The following is a 20,444-nucleotide window of genomic DNA, read 5'->3' as shown; positions in this document are numbered from 1 at the left end:
AGATGTAGGTGACGGTATTATCAGACATATCCAAGGACATGCTGACAGTGATGATGCTCCCGTCTTTATCAAGCACAGCATCTTTGAATGGTTGACTGCCCCCTTCCCAATTTGGATCTTTGAAGAACATGACAGATTCGGTACCGATTTCATCATCATTTGCAGCGACCAAAAAGTTTCCAACTATTTTGGTATTGTGTTTTAAATCAGCTATATTCCACACCTGCGTTAACTGGATAAAATTTATGGGGTAGCCATCGGACCCCCTCATCACTAACACCTCGCCAACAGCCAAAGCGTTCAACTGTAATTCGGTACTTCCTATTTGATGGCATTGTTGCAATAGCGTTAAGGTGTTAGGAAGATTTTCGATGGCACGGCGTGAAGAGTGAACACCTAGAATTGTTGGAGCGGTACCAAATTTCCGCTTGCAAAAGCCACGCAATCTCCGCATTGGTCTCGATTTCAATGCACTTTTAACCTCTCTGAATGAAACTTTAGATGCAGCACTTACTTCAAGTTGTACTTTTTCCATGTAGTCGAAGCACACTCTTTTGTTTCCAAAACTGAAATTTCCCGATTTTGGTTCTTCTGGATTTTCGATGTATTTTTTCTTCAATTCACCTTTTCGCCCAATCGATAGAAGTTCTCGTTGTTTCTTTCTTAGCTTCCAAATCAACGCAGAATCCTTAATTTCGATATCACCTTGGCTATAAGAGTATGTTTCCACCACACGATCCTTTTCCGTCCGTATTGATACCCCGCTATCTGCAGAATTGACGTACGGTAATAGGAAAGTAAATGCATCGTTGGTTAACCTTCTCTTGATATCCATGTATCTTAGGTTATTTCCATTCACATTGGTTGTCATGTGACCGAAAAAACACTCAATGAGGCGGGTGGTAAAGCATTTGGCTTTCATCTTATGGAGAAGACTCTCTTCTTCCAAATGAACAAAATAAGCATTGATAAAATGAATTCCATTCTTCATAGTTCGAAAGACGGCCTCCGCAGTTTGTGACGCCATGGAGCCATCTGTAATGTTAAGCCTCTCATGCCCATGGATCTCTTTCACTTTTCTAATCAGTTGTTGCAAAGGCTCAGCCACATCGGGAAACTTCGCATTCATTTCGAAAAGATTCAAACTCTGTGGTGGCTCTATATGGTTCTTTTCAAGATACTTGCTTTCCCGTTTCGAAATCATGCCAAAGCAACGAGCAATATTTTGCCAAATTTCTTTAACGTTTACAAGTCCATTTAGGTTAGTAAAGACGCGAATACCACCTTGCCAGTTTTCAGGATGTTCTGCCACGTACAATGTTGCTTGACGAGCGACAATACCAATAGGAGAAGTCAGTTTACCTTTTGGAGCAGGTCCATCTTCAAAACCAGCTACGCCGACATCACCAACAATTAGATTCAAATCATCACTTGGCCAATCATAAGAGTAGATGGCGTGATATTTCGTATCGCTGATTACAAGTTTACCATTTAATGTGCACAAACCAGAGGGAGAGATGTTTTGATTCATCGTGTGGATAACCTGCTTCGAAGAAATTGATACAATGTGTAAAAGATGTGTCGCATTTGATTCAGTTGGTAGATCGGTTACAGCTATTTCACCAGAAGAGAGTTCTGTACAGTCAAAATAGTTTCGCAGTTGATTCAGGAAAAACTGATACTGAGGCCAGACAAATTGCGGATTTTAAATCTTTAGCAACATCGATAACATTAATGCTTCGATCGATCGGATCAGCAACAACAAGATGCTTGGACTTTGTTTCACAAATACCAAATGGAGCAAGACATGCTTTGTTTTCGACATTGAAAGCATGCACCGATATCTTTGAATTTGGAAACTTGCGCAAACTAGTGATCGGGATGCTTTTGATCTTTTCTTCCGCTACTTTTGACTTTACGACCTTTATGCATTGAATAACTCTGATGGTCCGGAACCCGAAGTCAGCAACAAGAACCGCGCTGTCATTTCTGAAAAATAGTATACCAGATGCAGCCTTCCAAATGGTGTTAGAGGCACTACTTGGTGACACCAGTAGAGGATCGTCTGCGGGGTTTGTATCCTCTAGACATTTTTTTCCAATGAAATTTACTTTCCTAGGAAGACCAGATGGACGGTAGAAGAAGACATTTTGACGTTGATCATCGGAAGCAAAAACCAAACCACAACTGCTGACCGCAACAAAAAGTGGCTTGTCTATCTGATCATGCCCTTCAGAAAACCAGGGTCTTCTCTGCTCCGGTATGTCTGTTTTCAGGATCGTTTTTACCTTAAAAAGTGACTTGGTGACATTGGCTGATATCCTTTGGAGCGACAATTCGTCACTTTGCTTGTCATACTGTAGAACGGCTCTGTGTGACAATCCTGCATTCAAAAAATGGTAATCCTCTTGGTCGACGGAAGAAAGTACAACGGCTAGGTCCACGCTATCGTAAGAATAGTGACCATCAAATTGTGTACCTCTCTCCAACGATGCTTCCGCGTTTTTGATATTATGGCCAATGTCATGAAGATGTAATGTACCCAATTTATTACCCGCTAAGAATTCTTCGAAGGTAAAGGACACTGCTTTGCCATATTTCTCGTACGAGGGATCCATGTCAGATACTGATACCAAGACTTTGAAGCGAGTACATCTTTTCTTGGAATGTAGACATTGTAAACAAGGGCGATTATCTGGGTTCCATGTATCATACAAATCTTCATGTTTTGCGCAAACCATTTTCTTCTGAAAACAATCATGGCAAAAACTTTCACAAAACGGGGGTTGTTTGGAAGATATTGAGATTTTCAAACATTGATCACATGCGTTTGCATATTGAAAAACCTCATCCATTCTACCAGTGACAACTTCTGCTTCACCAGTCTCATCAAGACCATACGATGCAATAGGTACAGCAACACATATATCGAGCATCTGGATCATGAAAACTTCCACTTGTTTCACCCATTTCAAATTTTTCTCTGTAAACATTCTAATCAGATTTTTGAGCATTTCTGGATATCCATTTTCACACAATTTGGACACGTCATCAGGTCCAAGATTAGGGGTGATTCCATAAATCATACCATCATACTCATCGGCCCCAGGTGAAATTCCTTTCTGGTCAAGAATTAGACAACCATACAATGTGCAGGATGTTTTCGTTTCCAGCTTGACTTTGGTGACATTAGGCATGACATCAAGAAGGGTCAAAAGAAATTGAATTATGATTCCATCATGAAGGGCTGGACAAACCTGCTTTTTCATCCATGAAGAAGGAGCCAAGCCAAAGTGAAAAACAGACTCTGGCTTCGGGAGAACAGGTTGGCTACTCTTCAAAACATTCCTTGTACTGCCGACACCATGCTTTCCCAGGTAGATATTGTAAGCAGCTTTACCACTTGTTGCTAATCGCATTCTTTCCTGGAGATACATGAGTCCTGGATATCTTTCATGTAACCCAGTGAGACCACGAACAGGATCAGTGGCTACGTTTCCATACATTGACGAAAAATATTGTATCTCTTGAACGAATGGGTGGGAATCATTAATTCGTCCTTGGTTGAACATCTCTTGGATCTGCATTAAACAGGGGTGCATGTCTCCACACGATACTAATAAGAATAAGTGAAATGATTATGTTGGTATGATCTATGAGAATTTTCTTATATATATTATTACCAAAATATCTTTGGATATCAATTATTTAGGAAAGGTCTTATATAGTAAAAGCTTCAGATAAGTAAGTTTATATTCCAAACAAAATACTTAGAAAGACGAAAAAGGCATAATCTTGGGAAAGGTGTACATAGTATATACCAGAAAACATTGTTGCATTTTGTTTATAAGAATTGCATTCATGGATGTTCAGGATTAATGTTGAGCATTTGTATTTGTTCATTTGGAAATGAACTAATTAATCGTTATAAATACAAAGTAAAACTATCAAATCTCTTTCAAATTGAATTCTTTTGTGTGTTCTAGCATTGGACACATAAAAGTAGTTGATGATGCATTTGAAAGTGCAAATCTAACGATTTCAACAAATCTAAAACAAGACGATGAAGTGTCACATCTCTTGGGAGTATGTAATATTGCAAATTCGGCTAAAGGAATTGATTGATATGTCGAGCTGTTTGTCAGTCTTGATTTGAGTGACACACTCCTTCAGAGAGTTTGAAAAGGAAATATTCAATAATCCACAATATTAAAGTTTTTGGGTTGCAATTCAAAGTTCATGTATTAGACATAGCTACTCCTGTTATGCTAAGAATGTTTTCCGAACTCGGAAAGGCTCCAATAAAGTCGGACAGCTCGTTAAAGAATGAAACGTTTTCATTGGATGAATCTACCTTTTCTTTTGTGAATTTATAAAGGAATTGCACGCTTTTTAAAACAAATGCATCCAAACCTCGAAACAAAGACAGCTCCGTTATTTCGTCTCATCTTTTTACAAACCCTGGTATTTGTAAGCCGAAACTTGAGCACTAATAAAATTCGAAACCAAAAGTTGGGAAATATTCAAATGCCTGATTCCTTAATTTCTTAAATAATTCTTAAAATTTGACGATTTAAAAGCCTTGTGATTCTTATTCAAAGAAATCCAATAAAAAGAGTGTACTGAAGATAAGAATAAATTCAGCCATTTTAAATACAACTTTTATAAATAACTTTCTTTTTTACTTATGGATAGGATAATGCGTTTAGAATCGGCATAAAATAGTTTATACTAGTTATACTTACAAAAAAAACTAAATAAATAAAAACTCAAATACAATACAAAAGAAATACAATGACGAGCCTAGTAAATTTAACAAAAAATATTACACGAAAGATGGAAAATTATGAGACAGATGAGTTATCCAAGCTTGCTTTTTTTCTTAGCATAATAGTTAATAAACTAGGTCAGTGTGTGGACACACACACACTGTCAGGCGACCGCATGTTTAAAGAAATGTTAAAAAGGTAAAAAACGCGGCTAAATCTGTCGCGAAAAATTATGATTTCACTTTGAAAGATCAAAAACAACTTCAGAACTCACTTGCAACATAATAAATGAAAGGAAAAATAAAAGATAAGAGAGAAATATTACTTTGTTGCATGAAAATTTCGCGGTTTCGCGGTCGAGTTAGAAAAACCGCCAAATTAAAATGTATGTGCAGCTCGACCGCGAAATTAAAATGCAGCGAAATTTAATTTTTGGCAAAAAGATCCATCAAAAACACTAAAATACACTTTTTCTCTTGGAATGCCGCAAAATGTGCATTTCGGCTTCGACTGCGAAATTTTCATGCCGCGAAATTTTCATGCAATTAATAAAGTATATTTCATTCACATATTGATAAAAGTTTTCATATAAAACCCAAAACACTTTCAACCAATCAGGTATACAAGGGTAGTTTTTTATTTGCTTCATATCTGATTGGTTTTAAAAAGCGAATTCTCAGCGTCCGCAACGAAAAAGGCAAAAGGCTCTGTAATCAAGACGAAAAACTCGCTACTCTAAAATCTTTAAACGGAGATGAGGAAGTCAAACACAGAGGGTATTTCCCTCAACTCAACTTTTAAACGTGTATAGTAAAATAACCGCTTCAGCGGTCGATTAACCCACTTAAAAAAGTCTCTCTCCGGAAAGTAAGTGGTAAACATCAACGTACATTATGTAAAATTAACAAAAGTTAAGCATATCAAAAGAATAAAAATGCATGTGCATATAATAAAAAAATATCAAAAGTTAAACTAAAAAAACCAGCTAAGGCTGGAATGTCAGCCAAGATAGGCTAAAATAGGCTCCCTGCTGAGCTAAAGAGCTTATGAGGAGCCCAGAGGTGTAAATGTGCGAAATAGCACTTCATGTGTACTAGAAACGTATGTAAAATTTTAATTGGAAAGCTAGTACAAAAATAATTAGCAACCTACAACCTCGATCATAAGGTTGTAGACTTTTTTAAAATGACAGAAAATCACCAAAACACAGAATTACTTACATCAACCTTTGAACGAGATTGTACAATAATATAAGTCAGTAGCAAAAAAGAATAAGACAAAGAAAATTATATACGGAAATGAATGCTCATCTTTGCTGACCAAAAAACTAGAAAATGGATCTAAGTAGTGGTGTTTTTTTAAGTAAAATATTTACTTACCAATTATTCCATTTCTGGCGGCATCGGCTGTATCATTTATCACTATTTCGGCATTTGGACCTTTGAAGAGAGCCTGACTTGTGCACTTAACCGGTGCTAGGAGGGGCCAGCGAGAGGAAGACAGATAATGCGTGCGAAAGAAAAGTCGAGGCGGGAGCCGGGTGGTTCGTGGTTGGGGCATAGCGGAAAACACAATGTGGCTCAAGAGAGAGGGAAAGGTGCCAAGCAAGAGAAATAGAATAATATGTGCGTAGGGTGATAGGACAGAGGAGCTGAGAGAAGGAAAACGTCCATAGCACAGCGAAAGCCATATTTTACGTCGCGCGTGAGTGCCCTCGCCCCCCCCCCCGTTCCACCCGCCCGCCCCGTTGTCGTGCTTCGCTCAGTCTCTGTCTGTCTACTCGTAAGTACCACAGCCCGCCCTTAGTGATTGTTTAGTTATTTCCTCCGTTTCGTTAATTTTTTTTTTTTTTTTGCTCATTTTTCTTTTTGTGTTGGGGCTCTGGCTGCGCTCTGTTTTCTCTACCGGGAGATGATCTAACAAGTGCTGAGAGGCTTTAGCGGAAGGGAGGCGGTAAAACGGGTTCAAGTACTCCTTTTCTATTCTGTTCAACAGATTTATTTTATATTTCCTTGCACATTCTATATATATCACGTTGTTTCAGAATCACCACAAAAAAAGGCTACGAATACCGAATTTACGCATTATATTTCTTCGCTGGCACCTCATATCAACGTTAGTGCCACAAGTCAGGCTCTCTTCAAAGGTCCAAATGCCGAAATAGTGATAAATGATACAGCCGATGCCGCCAGAAATGGAATAATTGGTAAGTAAATATTTTACTTAAAAAAACACCACTACTTAGATCCATTTTCTAGTTTTTTGGTCAGCAAAGATGAGCATTCATTTCCGTATATAATTTTCTTTGTCTTATTCTTTTTCTACTGACACTTCTATATTTACAATCTCGTTCAAAGGTTGATGTAAGTAATTATGTGTTTTGGTGATTTTCTGTCATTTTAAAAAGTATACAACCTTATGATCGAGGTTGTAGGTTGTAATTATTTTTGTATAGCTTTCCAAGTAAAATTTTACATACGTTTCTAGTACACATGAAGTCTATTTCGCACATTTACACCTCTGGCTCCTCATAAGCTCTTAGCTCGCAGGGAGCCTATTTTAGCCTATCTTGGCTGAACTTCAGCCTTCGCGGTTTTTAGTTTAACTTTGATATTTTTATTATGCACATGCATTTTTATTCTTTTGATATCTTAACTTTTTCTTTGTTAATTTTACATAATGTACGTGATGTTATCCACTTACCGGAGAGAACTTTTTAAGTGGGTAATCGCCGCTGAGCGGTTATTTTACATAACACGTTTAAACGTTGAGTTGAGGGAAATACCCTCTGTGTTTGACTTCCTCATCCGCTGAAAGATTTTAGAGTAGCGAGTTTTCGCTTGAGACAGCGCCTTTTGCTGGTTTCTTGCGGACGCTGAGAATTCGATTTTAAAACAATCAGATATGAAGCAAATAAAAAACTACCCTTGTATACCTGATTGGTGAACGTGTTTTGGGTTTATATGAAAATTATCAAGATGTGAATGAAATCTCCTTTCATTACTTGCATTGACCCTTCGGCGGCCTGCAACTTTCGCCGTTCGCCCGCCGAACTGCCCCTTTTGCTGCCTTCCCCGCGACCCCGTTTCTTTTTCGTTTTTGCTTCCTCTTTTTTCCCCCCCCCCCCTCCCTTTCTCCTCCTTCCTTCCTTTCCCCTTTTCCCCTCTTCCCCCTCTCTTTCTTCTTTCCCCCCTCTCTCTCCCCCTTTCCCCTTCCCCCCCTCCCTTCCTTCCTTTCTCCTTTTTTTCCCCTTTCCCTTTTTTTTTCTTTGCTTCTTTGTGTTTGGCCGTTTTGTTTGGTCGTGGGTGAAAGTGTTTTGGGTTTTATATGAAAACTTTTATCAATATGTGAATGAAATATACTTTATTAATTGCATGAAAATTTCGCGGCATGAAAATTTCGCAGTCGAAGCCGAAATGCACATTTTGCGGCATTCCAAGAGAAAAAGTGTATTTTAGTGTTTTTGATGGATCTTTTTGCCAAAAATTAAATTTCGCTGCATTTTAATTTCGCGGTCGAGCTGCACATACATTTTAATTTGGCGGTTTTTCTAACTCGACCGCGAAACCGCGAAATTTTCATGCAACAAAGTAATATTTCTCTCTTATCTTTTATTTTTCCTTTCATTTATTATGTTGCAAGTGAGTTCTGAAGTTGTTTTTGATCTTTCAAAGTGAAATCATAATTTTTCGCGACAGATTTAGCCGCGTTTTTTACCTTTTTAACATTTCTTTAAACATGCGGTCGCCTGACAGTGTGTGTGTGTCCACACACTGACCTAGTTTTATTAACTATTATGCTAAGAAAAAAAGCAAGCTTGGATAACTCATCTGTCTCATAATTTTCCATCTTTCGTGTAATATTTTTTGTTAAATTTACTAGGCTCGTCATTGTATTTCTTTTGTATTGTATTTGAGTTTTTATTTATTTAGTTTTTTTTGTAAGTATATAAAACTATTTTATGCCGATTCTAAACGCATTATCCTATCCATAAGTAAAAAAGAAAGTTATTTATAAAAGTTGTATTTAAAATGGCTGAATTTATTCTTATCTTCAGTACACTCTTTTTATTGGATTTCTTTGAATAAGAATCACAAGGCTTTTAAATCGTCAAATTTTAAGAATTATTTAAGAAATTAAGATCAGGCATTTGAATATTTCCAACTTTTGGTTTCGAATTTTTATGAGTCTCAAGTTTCGGCTACACATACCAGGGTTGTAAAAAGATAGACGAAAAAGGAGTGTCTGTTTTCGAGGTTGGATGCATTTGTTAAAAAGTGCAATTCCTTATAAACAAAAAAGGTAGATTCATCCATGAAAACTCCATTCTTTAACGCGCGGACTTTTGGAGCCTTTCCGAGTCATGAAAAAATGTGCCTAAAGGAATCTATGTCTAATACATGAACTTTGAATTGCAACCCAAAAACTTTAATATGTGGATTATTTGAAATTTCCTTTTCAAATTGAAGGAGTGTGTCACTCAAATCAAGACTGACAAACAGCTGACATATCAATCAATTTCTTTCGAATTGCAAATTACTACTCCCAAGAGATGTGAACTTCATCGTCTTGTTTTAATTGTTGAAATCGTTAGATTTGCACTTCAAATGGCATCATCAACTACTTTTATGTGTCCAATGCTAGACACACAAAGAATTCAATTTGAAGAGATTTGATAGTTTTACTTTGTCTTTATAACGATAATTAGTTCATTTCCAAATGAACAAAGACAAATGCTTAACATTAATCCTGAACTCCATGAATGAATTCTTAAACAAATGCAATATGTTTTTGGTATATACTAATACACCTTTCCCACGATTAATGCTTTTTCGTCTTTCTAAGATTTTGTTGGAATATAAACTTCTTACTGAAGCTTTTACTATATAAGAAGACCTTCCTAAATTGTATCCAAAGATATTTTGGTAATAATAAAAAATTCTCATAGATCATACCAACATAATCATTTCACTTATTCTTATAGTATCGTGCGGAGACATGCACCCCTGTTTAATGCAGATCCAAGAATGTTCAACCAAGGACGAATTAGATTCGCACCATTCGTTCAAGAGATACAATAGTTTTCGTCATGTATGGAAACGTAGCCACTGATCCTGTTCGTGGTCTCACTGGGTTACATGAAAGATATCCAGGACTGATGTATCTCCAGGAAAGAATGCGATTAGCACAAGTGGTAAAGCTGCTTACAATATCTACTTGGGAAAGCATGGTGTCGGCAGTACAAAGAATGTTTTGAAGAGTAGCCAACCTGTCTCTCCCGAAGCCAGAATCTGTTTTTCACTTTGGCTTGGCTCCTTCTTCATGGATGAAAAAGCAGGTTTGTCCAGCCCTTCATGATGGAATCATAATTCATTTCTTTTGACCCTTCTTGATGTCATGCCTAATGTCACCAAAGTCAAGCTGGAAACGAAAACATCCTGCACATTGTATGGTTGTCTAATTCTTGACCAGAAAGGAATTTTCCCTGGGGCCGATGAGATTGATGGTATGATTTATGGAATCACCCCTAATCTGGACCTGAGGACGTGTCCAAATTGTGTGAAAATGGATAGCCAGAAATGCTCAAAAATCGGATTAGAATGTTTAACAGAGAAAAATTTGAAATGGGTGAAACAAGTGGAAGTTTTCATGATCCAGATGCTCGATATATGTTTGCTGTACCATTGCATCGTATGGTCTTGACGAGACTGGTGAAGCAGAAGTTGTCACTGGGTAGAATGGATGAGGTTTTTCAATATGCAAACGCATGTGATCAATGTTTGAAAATCTCGATATCTTCCAAACAACCCCCGTTTTGGTGAAAGTTTTTGCCATGATGGTTTCAGAAGAAAAGGGGTTTGCGCAAAACATGAAGATTTGTATGATACATGGAACCCAGATAATCGCCCTTGTTTACAATGTCTACATTCCAAGAAAAGATGTACTCGCTCAAAGTCTTGGTATCAGTACTGACATGGATCCCTCGTACGAGAAATATGGCAAAGCAGTGTCCTTTACCTTCGAAGAATTCTTAGCGGGTAATAAATTGGGTACATTTACATCTTCATGACATTGGCCATAATATCAAAAACGCGGAAGCATCGTTGGAGAGAGGTACACAATTTGATGGTCACTATTCTTACGATAGCGGTGGACCTAGCCGTGTTACTTTCTTCCGTCGACCAAGAGGATTACCATTTTTTGAATGCAGGATTGTCACACAGAGCCGTTCTACAGTATGACAAGCAAAGTGACGAATTGTCGCTCCAAAGGATATCAGCCAATGTCACCAAGTCACTTTTTAAGGTCAATACGATCCTGAAAACAGACATACCGGAGCAGAGAAGACCCTTTTCTGAGGGGCATGATCAGATAGACAAGCCACTTTTTGTTGCGGTCAGCAGTTGTGGTTTGGTTTTTGCTTCCGATGATCAACGTCAAAATGTCTTCTTCTACCGTCCATCTGGTCTTCCTAGGAAAGTAAATTTCATTGGAAAAAAATGTCTAGAGGATACAAACCCCGCAGACGATCCTCTACTGGTGTCACCAAGTAGTGCCTCTAACACCATTTGGAAGGCTGCATCTGGTATACTATTTTTCAGAAATGACAGCGCGGTTCTTGTTGCTGACTTCGGGTTCCGGACCATCAGAGTTATTCAATGCACAAAGGTCGTAAAGTCAAAAAGTAGCGGAAGAAAAGATCAAAAGCATCCCGATCACTAGTTTGCGCAAGTTTCCAAATTCAAAGATATCGGTGCATGCTTTCAATGTCGAAAACAAAGCATGTCTTGCTCCATTTGGTATTTGTGAAACAAAGTCCAAGCATCTTGTTGTTGCTGATCCGATCGATCGAAGCATTAATGTTATCGATGTTGCTAAAGATTTAAAATCCGCAATTTGTCTGGCCTCAGTATCAGTTTTTCCTGAATCAACTGCGAAACTATTTGACTGTACAGAACTCTCTTCTGGTGAAATAGCTGTAACCGATCTACCAACTGAATCAAATGCGACACATCTTTTACACATTGTATCAATTTCTTCGAAGCAGGTTATCCACACGATGAATCAAAACATCTCTCCCTCTGGTTTGTGCACATTAAATGGTAAACTTGTAATCAGCGATACGAAATATCACGCCATCTACTCTTATGATTGGCCAAGTGATGATTTGAATCTAATTGTTGGTGATGTCGGCGTAGCTGGTTTTGAAGATGGACCTGCTCCAAAAGGTAAACTGACTTCTCCTATTGGTATTGTCGCTCGTCAAGCAACATTGTACGTGGCAGAACATCCTGAAAACTGGCAAGGTGGTATTCGCGTCTTTACTAACCTAAATGGACTTGTAAACTTTAAAGAAATTTGGCAAAATATTGCTCGTTGCTTTGGCATGATTTCGAAACGGGAAAGCAAGTATCTTGAAAAGAACCATATAGAGCCACCACAGAGTTTGAATCTTTTCGAAATGAATGCGAAGTTTCCCGATGTGGCTGAGCCTTTGCAACAACTGATTAGAAAAGTGAAAGACATCCATGGGCATGAGAGGCTTAACATTACAGATGGCTCCATGGCGTCACAAAACCGCGGAGGCCGTCTTTCGAACTATGAAGAATGGAATTCATTTTATCAATGCTTATTTTGTTCATTTGGAAGAAGAGAGTCTTCTCCATAAGATGAAAGCCAAATGCTTTACCACCCGCCTCATTGAGTGTTTTTTCGGTCACATGACAACCAATGTGAATGGAAATAACCTAAGATACATGGATATCAAGAGAAGGTTAACCAACGATGCATTTACTTTCCTATTACCGTACGTCAATTCTGTAGATAGCGGGGTATCAATACGGACGGAAAAGGATCGTGTGGTGGAAAACATACTCTTATAGCCAAGGTGATATCGAAATTAAGGATTCTGCGTTGATTTGGAAGCTAAGAAAGAAACAACGAGAACTTCTATCGATTGGGCGAAAAGGTGAAGTGAATTGAAGAAAAAATACATCGAAAATCCAGAAGAACCAAAATCTGGAAATTTCAGTTTTGGAAACAAAAAGAGTGTGCTTCGACTACATGGAAAAAGTACAACTTGAAGTAAGTGCTGCATCTAAAGTTTCATTCAGAGAGGTTAAAAGTGCATTGAAATCGAGACCAATGCGGAGATTGCGTGGCTTTTGCAAGCGGAAATTTGGTACCGCTCCAACAATTCTAGGTGTTCACTCTTCACGCCGTGCCATCGAAAATCTTCCTAACACCTTAACGCTTTTGCAACAATGCCATCAAATAGAAAGTACCGAATTACAGTTGAAACGCTTTGGCTGTTGGCGAGGTGTTAGTGATGAGGGGGTCCGATGGCTACCCCATAAATTTTATCCAGTTAACGCAGGCGTGGAATATAGCTGATTTAAAACACAATACCAAAATAGTTGGAAACTTTTTGGTTGCTGCAAATGATGATGAAATCGGTACCGAATCTGTCATGTTCTTCAAAGATCCAAATTGGGAAGGGGGCAGTCAACCATTCAAAGATGCTGTGCTTGATAAAGACGGGAGCATCATCACTGTCAGCATGTCCTTGGATATGTCTGATAATACCGTCACCTACATCTTGCCAAGAAGCGACTACGACGAGATTGTCAGTCTGTCAATTGAATTTGAGAACTCTTTAAACAGAACACCTGCGCAGCCTGAAGAAGAAACCACCAATGAAGAACAAGATACCGTCGAAAAACCAGTCGAACAAAATGAGGACGAACGGGAGGATGATGCCGATGAAGAGGAACAGCAACCATTTGTTGGAAGAAGACAGAGAAGAAATCGGGGAAACAGATATGCTGGTGTGATTGCCAGCTTACTACAATGAAGACTTTTTGTCGCATACAGTGAACTAGATGACAACGTCACCCGTTAAAATAGACTTGTTTTATATATTATGACTGTTTAATCTCTGATTTCCCGGGCGTATAATAGGTTGAAACAAAGTAACTAAAACATTTTCACATTTTTTCTTCGATATTTCTGATATCAATTTGCCAACAAAGATCCGGGTCATTTGTCATCAAAAAAAACTTACCAACACTTGTTTTAAGTAGGTTCATAGCCTACAATATACTTACAGAGAACCTTCGCGTAATCCAAATCGATTCTCCCCTCTTTTACTATTTTTTTAAAGGTGTATCTTTATCTATTTGTTAAGTGTAAATCAAGTAAGCTAATCAGTGCCGTAGGAGGCGGTAGTTGTAGTATTTCTAATTAATGGAAATTAGTAGTAAATAAAAACTTTTTTTTCCAGAAAAGTTATATTTCTAATGCGTTTTTAGACCATCTAGAGGCTCGAATTTTTAAAATCCCCCCCTCGGGACAAACCATGGTTGGCCCTCGCGGCGTCACTGAACTTTAGACTCCCCAAAACAAAAATGCTTCCTACGGCACTGCTAATGAAAGAAGCTATTGCACATTTTAATGTCGTCGTCACCTTATTAGAATAATAATATGAAGTGTCTGGAACTTTTGATTTGTAATAAAAACTTAGAAAACATTAAAAACTTGTCTTGATTCCTTGATTGATATCGAAACCCGTATTCGACGAGCCTTCCTTTTTATTTCCTGTAATATTGTATATAAATTTGATCGATGCCTTTATTCCTGATGCTTTTCTTCTTTTTCAGTTAAATGAAAAATAAAAACACAAAATTGAAATTGATAAATGCAACTTAAAACTAACTCATTGGTGGTGCTTGAAGAACCTTTATTCGAAAGTAAGTTGCTTCGCGTTTTAATTAAGTGACTTCAGTACATTTGACGGACAAATGTTCTTCATTTCTGATCTTTACGAGCTCGCCAAGTTTCCTTGATAGTTTGATTTAAATGCTTTCGTTTATGCTTTGTTAATTCATAGATAAATAAATATCAAACGTTTTATTCTTCTTACAGAAAGATCACTTTAAAGTTGTGGATGCTGATGTTTTGTTCAACCAACATTTGTAACATCTAGGCAGATATTGTATTCACCCCGGAGAAAAGTAAGTCGAAATTTTCCACCCCGGTGGATCTTCTAACCCTTGAGGAAAAACCCGGTCGAATTAAATTTTTCTGAAAGTCACCCCGGTGGATCTTGAAACTCCACCGGGTCACTGAGACAGGGGTGTTCAAATAACTTTTGAAACTGTCCGATTGGGAAGGCAAGTCGTGAACTAACATCAAGGTGCAATGAAACCTAATTGGTAAAATCTCACCATTCGGCAGCAATATATCGGAATTCGGAAGAATCGACCCGTTCGGGTTTGTGACGTGGACGCCTAACATTGCTAACCATCTACAATCAGGGTCAAAATACATATATTGGGAATTTTGGTTAATTCCTCGTTTTCAGCAATTTAAAGTTCGGGCGAAAAAGTTGCTTTTGGGCAAATTGATAAATTTATTCGAATATTTCAATTCGGGAGGGGTTTATAGACTTCCAGGCTATATTCTGAGCCCTATTGGACTATTTTTGGACTTTTAGTTCCTCAGATCTTAAGTCTAGCGTTAAAACTCTACCCGTCCAACCTAATTTAGAGCGCTTCCAAATCGTTGGCTGTTGTAAGATTTCGTGGGAATTTCCCTTTTTTCTCAAATATTATGACTTTGATTGTAGTATTTTTAGATCTAAAAAAATTCCAAAATATTTTAACACATTCTATTATTCGATAAGCTCCCGTTTTCGATGAAAATAAGTCCCTTAATGAAGGTTTTTTATTCTCTAATTCGGTTTGTAGCGTATAAAAGGTGGCTGTATGAGTTTGACTTTTTTTCGATCAAATAAGAATTTTAAATGTAATTTTTCAAGATTTAGCCCAATAAAATTTAATCTTTCAGCAGAATTTTTCGTATTTGTTTTTATTCGCGTTCAATCCAATTAATCTCACCCAGGCTATTGTTAAAAGATTATTGTAAATTATTGTAAAATTTGAGTTTACATCCAATTTTAAGGTGTACAACCTTGGTCGAAACATATTGAGAAATTTGCGTATTTTAACGCTTTTCAGAATATTGGCTTCTAGACATTCTAGGCTCTGTTTGAGAATTTTAATCCTCTCGTGTTAAAACTCAAAGTTAAAGCTCTACATTCCAGAAGCGGTGTTAAAATGTTACAGGGAAATCCCCTTTGTATCAAATGTGTTGTCCGTGATTGTAGTATAGTCGAACATGCGCAACGCGCCGGGCTCAACTTCAGAAGCTTCAAAGGCCCGATTGTAGCAAAACAAACTAACTTTAAAACTCATTATTGAAGTCTCAAAAGACAAATCTCTTAATTTTAATAAAGATCAGTCAAAAAAAGGTTATAACAGTAAACATTTTCGATTTCAATGCTAGTTTTTAAGTGCATATAATCCGAGCTGAAAGAATTTGAGATGGAAAAAGCCAAATGAATGGCAAGTATACTTTTGGGAAATTTACTTACGTGGAACTCCAAAGAAAACTTATTTTCCTAAGAACTAAAATATTTTTGAATATCCAAAATCCAAAAAAAATTCTTTATTTTACTGAGAGCTTTATACTTAAATCGTAGAAATTTTAGCGAGACTAATTTAAGCGTTTTAGCGAGTTTTCCCTATTTTCGCTAAAATAAATCTCGCTAAAACACGCCGCATCGATAGATCGCTAAAATTTATCCGCGAAAAATTTCCGGTTATATTGCTTTGATACATTTTTATCAATAGGAAGGGTTTCAGTGCAAAGAAATATGCTAATGAATTCAGTCAATAATGTAATACGAGCATTCGCTAAAATTTATCTACGCGAAATTTTTTGAAATCGGGATTCGCTAAAATAAATCGAAAGAAATCAAGATTTTAGTAGTTTAAGCAATTTTGACGACTTTTAATAGGAGTGGGCCATACAGGGTGATTTTTCAAAAAATGTCAAACTAAATTTTTTTGAGGTCTAAATTATAAGTGTAGACAAATAGAATTTTTGAACTAAAATGAAGAAAAAAAATGTGGGAAGCCTTTTTGTAGACTAAGGTTTGTACCCTCAAATCAATCTTTTTCCATCTACCCAACTACCCAAATTATGTTGGAAATGAGACACACAGTGATTGAATTCCGCTCAAATTTGGCACACTAACTCCTCAGGGACAGAAATAAAGCATATCAAAACATTTATTCGAGAAATATAATTTTGGACATTTTGGGCGTAGCCCAAAGGCTTTACGCAGGCAAAAAAGAGGAAGGCTTGACTATAAAGGCGAGAAAAAATTCTTTCCTGCTTCAATTTGGCACATTACCTCTTCAGGTGAAAAATTTTCAGTGTAAATTGTGAAATCTTAAAATTTTTATTTTCCCTACCTAGAGGGAGTGACTTCTCGTCCTAAATATATGAAAACTTGACAACCTTTTATTTCTATGATCTTGAACAACAGAAAATCCATCAAAATTTATGTTTGTGAATTGTAAGCACTTCTTTTATATCTGAAATAATGTAAATCTGGTAGAACTGCCGACAATTTGCTCTATGTGATAAGAACACTTTCCTTAATTTAGCATTACCTCAGTGAAGTGCAGAAGACATAAAAAGGGATCTGAAAGCGGAAAATTGAAACTTTTACATGAATTTCGACTCTGAAAGGCTTCAAAACTGTTCTTGGATCAAGATTACCAATTTCTAGAGGGAATTTCAATTGAATTACACGATTTATGAATGAGCCCTAGCCCGTCTATATTTCCACTTTTTTTACGGTCATCGAAACAATTATTTACGAAATAACGAATTTACTTTGGGAAATATTCTCAGGATTCGTCAAGATAGATATGGGTAGGTATGCAAAACTTAAGGGCAAAAATATCATTCCAAAGTTTTCTAGAGCTACCCAATCCTTTTTGTCCTTTTTGGGGTTTGGCCACGCCCTAAAACGTCCGATAATGAAAAATTTTAAATAATACTGACAAAATGTTATTATTGTTATTCAAGGAGGACTTGTACCAAATTGCAGCAAAATTGAATGATTTTTAAGGTTTCCAGATCAAATTGGGGATTTTTTTGTCATAATTTGATATGAGTCTAATAGGGGGCCAGAAAAGGGGCTCCCACATTTTTTATATTTAAAATATCTCAAAAATTCTTTTTGATCCTGCCTAGATATGCCATACGGAGCTAAAGAAAATTTAGTTTGACATGATTTGACGAAAAAAATGAAAATGACCCTGTATAGCCCACTCCTACTTTTAAGTTTTTTTTGGCAAAGTAGAAAAAGCCTCTTTTTGACGAAAAACTCGTCTCCAGGTCCCAATTATCAAAGTTTTGGAATCTACACAGACATTTTCAGATTCTAGCTCAACTGAAGTTGAGAATATCTGTTTGCAATTTTCAAGCTTTTTAAGGAAATCTATTTTTTAAGAAAATATATCAATATTTAAATTTTTGAACGTGACCTTATTTTGTATGTATATCAAAATTTTAAAAACATAGGAAAATATAAAAAGATTTATAAATATTTCATGAAAGTGTTATTCATGTTATTCCCTTTCATTCAGTCTGTAAAGATATATTTTGATAAACTTTCAATTTTTTATCAATCTCTAGTGATAAAAATATGGGATTTGATTGGTTTTCACTCAAGATGGTTCATTTTTAGTTAAAACCATTTCACTATAATAAGTCTATCCATGTTTTTAAACAGAACTTTGAATGTTTTTTGTGGAAAAATTTAAAATTGAAAATGACATTTTGAAAATTTTGGGATATGTCGGATATGTTGGGATATGAGTAAATTAAAGTTTCAACTTTCCATTTGCTTATCACCTAGATAAGGGTTAGAAACCAATCAGTAGTTAGACGGCTTATAATAAGTGTGAGTCGGTAGATATAAAAGTTTGGCGTAAAATCATGGCTAATCCTCGAGTAACAAGTTTTGAGGAAAAGTACAATATCATAGTAAATAAATAAGTGTACAACCATATCTGCAGGGAGAGGGAGGGAGGGAGGCAAAAAATATTTCATCCTCTCAGCTTTCAGTTATAGCGTCGACTTGAAAAGGGAGTTGCGATGGCAATTATTAACACGGCGTCACGCGGCCATATGCAAAGTAGACTCAGTTGACGGGGGCGGCCACCCAGCTATTCGAATGCTGTAGCGCTTATCAAATTAAAGTTAAACCACGATTTAACCTGTGTTAAATCTAAACTTGTGACATCCAAAGTTATATGGGAAGAATATTATCCCTTTAGAAAATTGAAATAAACAAAATGAAAGGAGGTTGAATTATAGAGTCAAACCAGGACAAAAGTTAGGAATAATCACATCTTACTTTTAGCATAGTGGGAATGCAAAGCATTCAGAGTGAAGAAATTTAGCGGAAAATTGTTGATCAAAGTGAGTTCAAAGGGACTAGTAATTTGTTCATTGAAAAATATTTGAAATCGTTTTGAGAGTTAATTAAAAATGAGTAATTATCTTTTAATCAGTGAAAATAATAGATAATTTGTGGCAATTTTGATGATTTCTTCGCAAAAATTTTCATGCGATCTTAGCAAAGGACAAGAAGAATGATGTGGAAATGTGGTGGTGTAAATTTCCAAGGTGGTGGTATACCTTAAAGCGGGAGAGCTCAAAATCAATAACGGAGAGTGTTGACAAGTGTTGAAGAAATAAAAGGTGCTCTGCTGTCATAGATTATGCCCCCCCCCCAGCGGATTGCGTGAACGGGCTTTTTCACTTGTCTGAATGCGTGAATTGCAAAAAAAACATTGCGTGAAAGCGTGAATTGAAGGTCCACTGCGGGAGGAGGGTTTCGATTATGATTTGATACCGACTACTGGTTTCTTTAACCATTAACCTAACGACACAAAGTGAATTCGGAAAAAAAAACGTGTATATAATTAAACGCTTTACAATGGCGAATTTGTCAAAATATATGTTTTGTTTGACATTGATTGGTTGTTGTGCTAAGTTAAAGGAAATATGAAGATTTTTTCTCGTTGTCAGTCGAATTACTATCGTTAAGCTTTTTTAAACTAATCGAAAATGCTCAAACTATAACTAGCAATGAAGACTCTCATGCGCACACCTCCGGTAACACATTGATCTTGTTGTCCTAGATTACCTAGGATCTTCCCCACATTGATCAAGATATTGTAGACTTCATCAGCATCAGTCAGTGATGTAGGGAGTGAAGGACCATTCCCGATGATTTTTGGAGAAGACAGTTTCAGTCATAAAATTTTCCGACCGCCGTTCCCAGTTGGAACATCTTGAACCTCTCGTGACTTTAAAAAGCTCACTTAGGCACGATTTCAATGGATAATAACTAGTTTTTAATGAAATTTAAGCTGGGGGGGGGGGGGGGGGGGGTGGGGTTGGGGGGGGGGGTACTTAGGCAAATGGAGGGTACGGTATGTGCCGCCCTTAAGGGTACCTTTTTTGGAGGTAGGAAAAATCAGAAAATCAAATTTCAGTCCCACTAAGGGTCGGAAAAATAGGAAAATTTCAACATTTTACCCCTGAAAGTTCGAAATTTGGTCAAAATTGGTCAAAATGGTCCCGTCGTAAAATTCCCAAAATTTTCCTTTGTTTTCTCCTTTTTAGTCCCGGTAAGGGTCCAAAGTTCGAAAGTCGGGTGGCACCCCCTCCCCGTCAGCTCGCAACCCTAGTACCCCCCCCCTACCCGGGGCGCGCACAAACCTGAAAAAGTTCGAAACCGCTGGA

General features: G+C 37.1%; 1 protein-coding gene across 1 annotated transcript; it reads right to left on the bottom strand.

The window, feature by feature from the left end:
- Window positions 1–1,643: 1,643 nt before the first annotated feature.
- LOC136822296 (uncharacterized) lies at window positions 1,644–6,220 on the bottom strand. Its single transcript, XM_067078536.1, has 2 exons — window positions 6,149–6,220; window positions 1,644–3,616 (listed from the first exon to the last, which is right to left on the bottom strand). Exon 2 carries the CDS (start codon window positions 3,600–3,602, stop codon window positions 1,644–1,646), a length of 1,959 nt encoding a protein of 652 aa, XP_066934637.1. The 5' UTR covers window positions 3,603–3,616; window positions 6,149–6,220.
- Between the last annotated feature and the right edge of the window lie 14,224 nt (window positions 6,221–20,444).

Source organism: Clytia hemisphaerica, unplaced genomic scaffold (assembly GCF_902728285.1).
Source record: "Clytia hemisphaerica strain Z4C2 unplaced genomic scaffold, Clytia hemisphaerica genome assembly, whole genome shotgun sequence".
In the NCBI taxonomy this organism is placed as follows: Eukaryota; Metazoa; Cnidaria; class Hydrozoa; order Leptothecata; family Clytiidae; genus Clytia; species Clytia hemisphaerica.
The sequence above is the reverse complement of the archived record's forward strand: the minus strand, read 5'-3'. Positions and strand labels throughout refer to the sequence as shown.